This window comes from Bombus vosnesenskii, unplaced genomic scaffold, assembly GCF_011952255.1.
Source record: "Bombus vosnesenskii isolate JDL3184/JDL3185 unplaced genomic scaffold, Bvos_JDL3184-5_v1.1 scf7180000013934, whole genome shotgun sequence".
In the NCBI taxonomy this organism is placed as follows: domain Eukaryota; kingdom Metazoa; phylum Arthropoda; class Insecta; order Hymenoptera; family Apidae; genus Bombus; species Bombus vosnesenskii.
The window spans coordinates 9,106-19,192 of NW_022883291.1; the positions used below are offsets into that span (position 1 = coordinate 9,106).

Here is a 10,087-nt window from a genome sequence, read left to right on the forward strand (position 1 = left end):
ATCTACGGCAAATAATAAAATATCTTTGAGATTAAAAAATATAAAGATTTGAAAATTAGGACATTTGAAAGTTTGTACTTACTCGACTGAATTGCTATTAAGTGACGTTTAAAAATTTTAATCACAAGGTTGAAAGTAATATAGTTAGTAATTCTAACGAACACCTATCCTCAGATAGATTGGTATACACACGCGAGTCGACCGTATTCTCCGGAAATGAAAACAACTACATCCCTGGAACCTGGAACACGTGATTTTCCGCATATCCATTAAAGCAACATCGGTCAGTGACTCGTCTACGGTGCAGTCGCTAGACTCAATTAATGACCACGTTCTGGTCGTAAATATAGAAAAGGCAGCGAGATATTTTAGTTTGTTGGCTAACTGGGCTGAGGTTGGGTCAATGTTTCTGTGGATTTCATTTACCTCTTCCGGCCTCCTTATATTTTCTGAATTCTTACAATTTCCGAGATACCAGTTCATAGCAAATTGATTCTTATTATGGCGTAGGATATAGTAAATCTTATTGTCTAAAAATACAGGAAAAGATTTCATTTTAGATGATTATTTCATTAAAAGATTATTATTTTTTTTAACATTTTATTCAAGCGTTTCTTAAGACATTTGTTCAAAGAGATGTCAGGTTATAAAAAATTGAATCAACCTTCCCAAAGCTCCTTAACCTCTTGTTATTTTTGATAAATCAATAGCATTACGCAATATATACCGTGTGATTTCCCTAGACGATCTAGTAGCACTCTTCTTTACAACCTTCTTTCAAAACGAGAAACAAGAAGAGGATTTACCAAATATCATTGTCATCGAAGCGCAGAGACGCTCCGGTGATTCTTATCTCCATTCATCTCTCCGAGTGAAACTATTTGACGTCGCCTTGAATAGGCTCAGACAGTTTTGTCGGGGGTCCGTGTCGTCGACTGTAGCCAGCTCGCACGATCGTGAATGGAAAGACTCGTATAAAATCAAAGGGCCGACAGACTCTTCCTGCTTAGACGAGATCAATGAGATCTCGTTCAATAGAGAAGTTACCTTCTCGACCGCCGGCGCCGTATTACCCTTCAAAGTCACCGGAAAGTCATATAAGCCAACCGATGCAGCCTAACCTTTATCCACAGATAAAATAGGTTTCTCTTATTCCATCTGAATTTCTAAAGAAACCAAGACTTGATTTCAGTCTGGTTAAAAGCTTCGCTCGATTAAAGCTGTTTTTCAAGCAATAACCTACTTTGTGAATTTCATGCACGCGAATCCAAGTATGTATGCGGCAGAAATGAAGCTTTCGTGCATGTCTAATTGTAAGTTGATGCGAAACAATGCGCATGCGCCGAAATCCCATCACTTTGCGGATCCACATTGTGCCTTTTATTAAGGCGCCTTGTTTGTTTACTCTTCTCGAGCTAATTCTTCACTATTATTATCTACATTATTTTCACTGGCTAACAACTGGTTGGTCTGCAATTGACTAACCAATACAAATTTTTCGTTACGTGCATATATTCGAAAGAATTCGAAATTAAATTATCATGTATTACGGGCAGTTACGATAGAGTGACACAAAGCAATCTGTGTTTGAATGCCTCCACTCGTGGACGATATCGATATAACCTAAATGCGATAAATCGCGAACGTTTGATTCGACTCATGGGAAATTTACGCGTTTTTGAATCGTCCCGAGTCGCACGCGAAATGCAGGTCAGAGAACCGTCTAATATTTATTGTTGAGATCGTGGGCTTGATCTTAATGGCGCGGCGGCACGCGATTCTTTACCAACTATGCTCCTTAACTCCAGCTCTCGACCTTCTTCCCTATTCAACTAGCTCGAGCAGTGAAATTGACTCTGCATGCCTGTGATTTTGGCAGGGAATGGGAGTCGAGTTCGTAGTGAATGCACATTGTGTATACGTGTTTTAGGTGGTTTGTGTGAGTTTGTTGCGGAGATTCGAGACATTTATTTAACGTCTTTATCATATTCGAGACTGTGCAATATAACCATATCTTAAATGTAATAAGTTTTATTTTTTATTGCAAAGTTCTTGAAATATATAATGCACACAATAAGTGTATAATATTTTATATATATAAATTATATTTAAGAAGTTTGGGATAGTTTAAAGATGAAATAAATTGCTTTTTAAGTTTAATCTCTTACTTTCGACGAAATCAAGTTTCTCTGGAATTTGGTGGAGTTTAAGATTTGATATCGGTGTCGTAGGAGTTATGTGACACTTTAAGGTGGAATAAATCTAGCGAGGAGTTTAAGGTGCGGCAAAGGAGCGTGGAATGTTGCAATAGAAATTTATTGCAGTGTTAGTGCATTGGTAGATTGATCAAATTTACGTGTAGCGTGGGTAACCAATGGTAAATATTTTGCAATGTGTATAATTTCTCAGTAATCTGAAGCTTATAAAATCTATTGACAACTAATGGAAATTGTTGATTTAACAGATCAATTTTAAATTCCTCGTTAATCTAAATTTTTTAATCCTATTTACAGCTAAACCTTATGACGAAAAATTAACGAAGTGGAATAAAAATGGCATTGTGATTCTTCTCGTCGTGTATTGGTGTCACATCAAATTTAAGAGACAGTTTTACTTGCGGATGCTGCATGTTACGTTGGTGAAGTCGACGAAAGCGTAAAATAGGAACTCGTCCGAAATACACTAACGCGGAAGGTTAAATTTAACGCAAGAGGCTGAGAAATTAGTTTAGAACTCGAAGTTTCATTGGTACGACGCTCTTGAAACGCATTCAAAGAGGTCGGTGACCTCGAAAGGGGATGAACGCAACTGTTTCGTGGGAATTTCTTATTGTGGCTTATTTGGATGAAGCTGCTTTAAAATCAGCGCTGGATTCGTCTGTATTTTGCCCGGAAATCATAAAATGTTTAGGCCAGGCGACTCCATGTACAGAAAATGTTATGTCCACTTTTTACGTCCGTAGAATTCAACTCTTTACTACTATGCACTTCTTCTCCAAAAAAATATCGCGTTTCAATATTAAAAAAGTTTCAATAATATACTATCCATTAGAAGAATGATAACATGATAACCTTACAAATTATTAGTATTAACAAATTCTTATTGTCGTATAGAAATGCCAACTATTGCTTTGGTAAAACAAACAAAGGAATTTTACAGGTAAATTTTACAAATTACAAGTCATCTTATAACGCAAAATACGACGTGTAAAATTGTCTCAATTTATTAATAGTATTAATAAATTATTATGAAGATGCAGACGAATTGTCTCAATTTATTAATAGTATTAATAAATTATTATGATAAAAGATGCAGGAATCTTAGCCTCATGAGAAATTAGAGATGAAAATGAGTGGGAAAAGATTAATCACTGGTCCTCCTAAAAAGATGCAGTCCCATGGATGGATGGTTGTACGAGTATTAAAGCAGCGAAAAACCGTTCCCCGAATTCTCATCCCGGACGTCGTACGACCAAAGACAAAAACAACTCACTCGAGGGCATTGCGGAGAGACATTCATCGAGGACACAATAGTATTATTCCAGGAAGTGCTAGTTCTTCCTAGATTCCGGTTACAATGTTCTTAACGCGTGGAAATTAATCTTGACCAGGAAACATCTATAACGGCATGTATTTTCTGCCGTGATTGTAAATCTGTTTGGAACATGCGGTTTGTCCGTTAATCTAGGCGCTGTTGTTCAATTGAGTCAATATTATTTGTTGGTAGATTAGTGTGTGCAAGAGCGCTCTGTTCATTATTGACCAATTCGAGCACGTATTGGTAAATTTCACACCGGCAATTACGGTGAAATCGTTCGTGGTCGCTGGAAATTAGCAGTATCGTTTGCGGTCGTGAGCTGATTGACACTGCGTGAGCGGGGAATTATGTGAAGCAGCTTTGCTTTGTCGTTTCATGCATTTAATAGGTTTACGGCGGTGGACAGAGTTTGTAAAAAATGAAGACAAGGTAGAAAAAGATTATTTTTCATTTTTTACTATTAGATTATTTTCAAAGTGATCTTTTCAGTGAAATATGATTGACAAAAAATAAGATCTATAATTGAATCATTATAGAAAATAGAATAATATTGATAATAAAGAAATAAAAATCAATTACAGAATAATAATAATAATAATAATAATAATAACAACAACAACAACAACAACAACAACAACAACAACAACAACAACAACAACAACAACAACAACAACAACAACAACAACAACAACAACAACAACAACAACAACAACAACAACAACAACAACAACAACAACAACAACAACAATAATGTGGATAGACTTTATGTTTACTTTTATATGTATAATGATACTGTTTGATCCTTGAATTAAAGTTAAGATTAACGTTGCGATTATGATTATCCTTTGTCTGACTAAATATATTTGAAGTATCAATTACAGTAGAATTTTTGAAAGATTCTTGGCTGTTAAACAAAAAACTGGTTCCTTTATATTTCGCTCAATTATCATAGAATCGTGAAACTGACTTTCACTTCAAATTTTGTCTGTTTCAGGAGTAACAAGTACCTGCAAAAATCATCCATCAGCCGGATATGTGCTGTCGGAGGGTTTTTCATTAGCATTCCCGTCTTTCTAACTGGTAAGAACCAATTCCTTCAATTCTGTCAACTTTAACCTTTTGAAAGATACTAGTACATAAGTTATACGTTTAATTTTTCTTGAATTCAGGTATGAATCCTAAAGATACTGTGAACTATCTCTGAGTGTATGAAATCAGTTTAGAAATCCAATGGAAATAAAGTTAATTTTAACGCCGAATAGTCATTATTTTTCTTAGAAAAATAAAAAATGATCGTCTTTTAGGGAAGTTTTAACAGATTAATTTATAAAGAGCTGAAACAGAATATTCATGTCATGCATGAATACGGCTGGTGGATGGATCGAGATCTAATCTAAAGTTTACGTTGTGTCATGCTAGTTTACACAGCTATCATTCGCTCGATCGATCGTTAAGCTGTTGAACTCGATTCAAGACGGACATTTTGGCTCTGTTCAGAAGAAAACTGCGTTTTAATAAATTTGACGGAATAGAAATTATGATAGACCACAATGTTTTTTTAATTATATCATAAAATTTATTTATTTTTTTTAATGTCATGTTAGAAACTTCAAATACTGCCCAAAACTTCGAACGTAATCGTTTTAGAAATTTGTAAATTACTTAACGACCAAAAATATTGAATTCTCTATTGTCTGAAGATAGATTCTCTATAATTTAAGTAATTTATTCGTCGAGAATTGATATATAAAGACTTAAATAATAAATTAATTGAAAAATAATTTGCGACTAGTATTGAAAATTTCAATGAAAAGCATATGTATATAGTTTACGCTTCGAGAATTATATGTATTGAGAATATGTATTTGCGCTGATTCTTTGTCCCGCTTGTTATGGCATACGTGTTATAATGATCCTCTAACAATGCTTTCAGGTATGATATTGTATACATTCATCCAGTTTCATTCGACGCCGGTGTCACGTAAAATGGATACTTGGGTTGCGAGAGAAAAGAAAGCTGAGTCGTAGCCCAACTATTAATTCTCTTTTATCGAACTTTATTATGACTTTGGCACTTACAGTAGAATAACGTTGAACAGAGAAAGGGGTGTTGTACAAGAACAGCAACTAGAACGAGAACTCCCCGGGCTGGGTGAAGTCTCGGCTTATATACACCCTGGCTTGGGGATGTTGGGGGGTTTGGTGTGGATTCCAAGGAGTCCGAAAGTCGGGGTTGGGGCCTTATCTCTGATGGGGACTAAGATGCGTAGCGGCGTTGGCGTCCGACAGTCGGGAGTCGATGTCTTTTCTCTGAGAGGTAATTGGTGTCATACCGGCAATCGTTACGTCGGTTTTCATAGGCCTTGGCATCGTGTTTTGTGGATGCGCAATGGTCCATAACGTCTTCGTGTGGCAGAGGGTAAGAACATATCGCTATTAAAAAAGAAAACGAACACGTTCAAACACGTCTAAATCATCTTTTATGTGTATTTTACCCGGAAATCATATTATCGTGAAATTTTGTTTTTAGAGTTACCATAATTTATCTGGTAGAGTTCATAAAAATTATTCTGAAATCAATTGCAAGCTTTTAGGAAACCAGGATTTTTCACATTTTTAAGAAGCGTTATAATTATATTGCTGATCTTTATACGTTCGTGCGAAATTGAAAGGTACGCAAATGGCGCAAAATGCATAAAATGCGCTAAAATATACGTATATAAGAAAACAAATCTCGATTAAAATTTTATTTCTTTCATTATGTTCGTAAAACTACAAACTTATATAAAAATACGCATTCTAGTTATAAGTGTTAAAACATTCGATCTAGTCCTTATCACATTCATGAAAACCTCCATTTAACCATTCGTTGTATCAACGAACATTCATATGCAAAACTTACCACCTACCACATCCTCCACGTATTAATATAATCCCCTTTTATAAATTATACACTTTAGAGTGGACTGGTTGGGTCAGAGTGATATAAGCTTACAAGTTCTCGAGGAGTTCTACCGAAGTTACATTTACGTTTGCATAATTTCACCGAAAAAGATACTCTGTAGAATGACAGGTTCGTTTGTTTATGTGATCCGCGATCGCAACTATTTCAAGGAGATTTTATAAATAACCATACACACGATATTCAGTGTATTTTCGTATTCTCGTTTATTTTTGGGAGATTTGTAAAACTGTTGAACAAAATAATTGAGTAACGATTATATTTGCTGAGAAAAAGTCTTTTTCTCTGTACCCCTCCTTCTACTTCAGGCATGTAGTATTGACAATAAGATTGACAATGGCTGAAAGTAATCCAAAAGAGTTTTCACCGTGGTTATCGGTAACGAAAAAGATTTGAATCATCTTTGATACTTATTCGTAACTAGAATCATTTCAACTAAAATGTAAATTCTTATATTATAACTTTTTTAATTTGTTATGGCCCCTGACTACAACCTAACCTATCATTCTTATTTCGTAGGAGAAGACGAATGCCGTGAAGGCGTTAGCGCGCGAACAGTGCGAAGCGGCGGTACAGCTGCAGCGTCAGCAGCAGCTGCAACAGCACCAGAACCAGCACCAGCTACAGCAGCAACAACAACTACGTGGCCCGTTAACCATCCACCATGCTGGCTGCCCAACGAAAGTCGGGCCCGTGACGAACCAACTAAATACCAGCCACGCAACGCACGGCCGAGCTGCACAGTACCAACACTATCATCACCATCATCATCATCGACACGTGTCAATGTCCCCACCGCCCTTGTTGCTCTCATCGCCAGCTCCGATCGCGGCGACGCACAATCATCTGAACGTGAGCGGACACAGAAACGTGGTTACGCCACCGGATACACCAGCAGATAGATCGCCACCGAGTCCTGGAAATAAGCTAAATAGATCGCAGCATTTGCCACGGGAAGCAACCGGCAGCGTCAGTTCTGGTCTTCCGGCTGCCACATTGGATCTAAGTAGCGCAGCAACCACCAATAGTCCGCATGAATTGTCCACGTTAGTTTAGAAATTTGGTCCGAACATTATATCTTCACATAGGATTGGAGATTAATAGTTGATAGTTAATTTACACATCGATCTTTTTATTTGTAAATTGGGTCGTGGTTTAGAGTTGGTTTGTAAAAATTCGGTCCTAATTGTTAAATGATGAATATTGATTAAGAATAATAGGCATTGATGTACCAATCTCTTTTTAACTTATATACTTGAGCACACGCATTGGAGATTTCACTTTTATTCAGTGAAACAGCAACTTCATTACTCGCTTATTCAATACGGCAATTGCATATATTTCATGGACATTTTAACAATGTTTTGAATAATTTCTAACGGTACAATTGTGATGAAGTGAAAAAAATCGTGATAAGAAACAGAGAGAAAAGTTGCTCGTTAATGAATATTGACCAGAAATAAAGTAATTTCTAAAGAATATCCCGAAGACGTCGTAGATATTACGAAAGGAATGATTAATTTATACCCGCGTGTATCTTGCCATTACCATACTATTATTATTATTAATATTGTTAGTAGTACTCGATTACATTATTATTAATATTAATATTATTGCCTTATTATTATTAATGTTATGGAACCTCTCGTCCTAGGTTACTTTCGCTGCCACGAAAGGATAAGATTTTCGAATTTTTGACTATTACGTGTAATTCAAGTTTTCCTGTTGCGCATGCGCAGTAGAAAGAAAGTTAGCGGAACTCAAATCTCGAACTATAGAGACTTGAAAAGTAGTAAAAGTAAAAAAGCACGAATAACATTTGTATTTGTGCTGGATTAAGTTTGATAATTGAAAATTGAGTTTGATGATAACATTTTTTTCGTATTCGCTTTGGTAAATATTAGTTTTATTTAAAATTGAACAAAGCATTTTATGTTTTTCAAATACGGTACATAATCGTAATATCGAATTTTGTAAACTGATAGTAAGAAACTCTATAATTCGAGACTGGAACTTTGATCAAGTTCACATTGAACGTAAACTGACTTAATTTTGTTATTTATGCGTGTATACTATACGTGTTTGTTCCTTCTTCTCTTGTGCGCAGGATATAGCTTAATTACTTCCAATAAACGCAGTTATATCGAATCAATGACCGATACAAATTTAGATATTAGGAATATTTAAACAAGAGATTAAAAACTAAAAAGTATTGTTTTTATACTGCATATGTGTTACGCCGGGCGACTCTCTGCCTGGCCCAGGTCACACACCCCGGGCCAGACGGACATCAGATGTCCGCTCTTCCGTACAGCGTACCCTCAATAGCCTTAAGCACCCGTCATAAACCCGAGTCACTTGCCTGCTAAGGTCCTTCAAACCAAACAAACATCTGTTTCCGAAGAATTTCTAAAGACTATGTCTACCACGGAGGGACAAGGGAAAGTTAGTTTTTCTCACGTACGCTGCAACTTTCCTCCCACTAACCACTTTCCCTCGAGGGCGGATAAGACCCTTCGTTTAACCAATTAACATTAAGCCTATTTCCCTCACTCTCTTAACTAACATCGGCACCAACAAATCCGATGGTCCCGTGCGCTAGACACACCCATCCTTAGCTTTCCTCCGACACAGCATCGTCACTTAACTTCACTTCTTCTACATCGTTGGAAAAGTCAACTACTAAGTATACCGCTAATGCCCATCGGGGCAGTCTAAGCATAACGCGAAAGTCGGTCTCGGTATTGTCGAGCATACATTTCCTCTGCTAAATATCTTATAGTGCTACGTCCACTAATACATTAAATCCAATTATAAGAGCCCTGCTCTAACGTACATATCTATCTTATCTTCGTACGATAAGTGATTATCTATCTATCTATGCTCATCAGTGTAACCTAAGTGTTGGAAATATATAATTTATAATTCTGTGAATCACAGTGTTATACAACCTCAATCACCCCTATTATCTCAACGGAAATCAGGGGATCGATCAATTCATGGTGTCGATTGTTATAATCGTAACGGGGATTTACGACCCCCGTTGACGTCTCTTCTAGCGACTACGTCTCCCCGCGATTGGTCGAATAAACAATATGTACATATGCAATATGAACGACAGTTTGTGTAATAATATGTACCCCTCTTCTTAGTTTACTTTTGTATATTTTGCGACAGTTGATATTAATTTTATGAGGAACGTACTTACACTTTATCTTTGTAATTAAATGTGAAATGAAAGAAAAGAAATGACATGAGAAAAGGAAATTCGATGTATGAGTATGTACGAATTGACGGAATTAAAATTTAACGCTATATTTAAATAGAAGACGTGAAATATCTTGTCATCTTAAAATAACTTGATCATTCCTATTCTTTTACATAAAAACACTTTTCGACTGTAACTTAAGAAACATGTCTGCTAACGTGAAACGTGCCAGAAAAAATTAACAACTGCCATTAAATTGGCAAATTTCTCATTAATATCGTAAAACTCGCGTTTACAAAGATCAGATCAGTGTACATAATATACAAAACAAATGCAGAATATATAAATATAGCACATACGTTCTGAATTATATTCGAATT

At 36.1% G+C, this 10,087-nt stretch overlaps 1 protein-coding gene and 1 long non-coding RNA gene across 2 annotated transcripts; both read left to right on the top strand.

Moving 5' to 3' along the window:
* Window positions 1–3,439: 3,439 nt before the first annotated feature.
* Window positions 3,440–5,512, top strand: LOC117239341. Its single transcript, XR_004494422.1, has 3 exons — window positions 3,440–3,966; window positions 4,532–4,617; window positions 5,471–5,512. It is a non-coding gene; the product is annotated as an uncharacterized LOC117239341 (long non-coding RNA).
* Window positions 5,513–5,849: 337 nt separating this feature from the next.
* Window positions 5,850–8,077, top strand: LOC117239340 (dual specificity tyrosine-phosphorylation-regulated kinase 1A-like). The gene is made up of 2 exons (XM_033504836.1): window positions 5,850–5,956; window positions 7,019–8,077. The coding sequence occupies exons 1-2, from the start codon at window positions 5,927–5,929 to the stop codon at window positions 7,553–7,555; spliced, it is 567 nt and encodes a 188-aa protein (XP_033360727.1). The 5' UTR covers window positions 5,850–5,926; the 3' UTR covers window positions 7,556–8,077.
* Window positions 8,078–10,087: the final 2,010 nt, after the last annotated feature.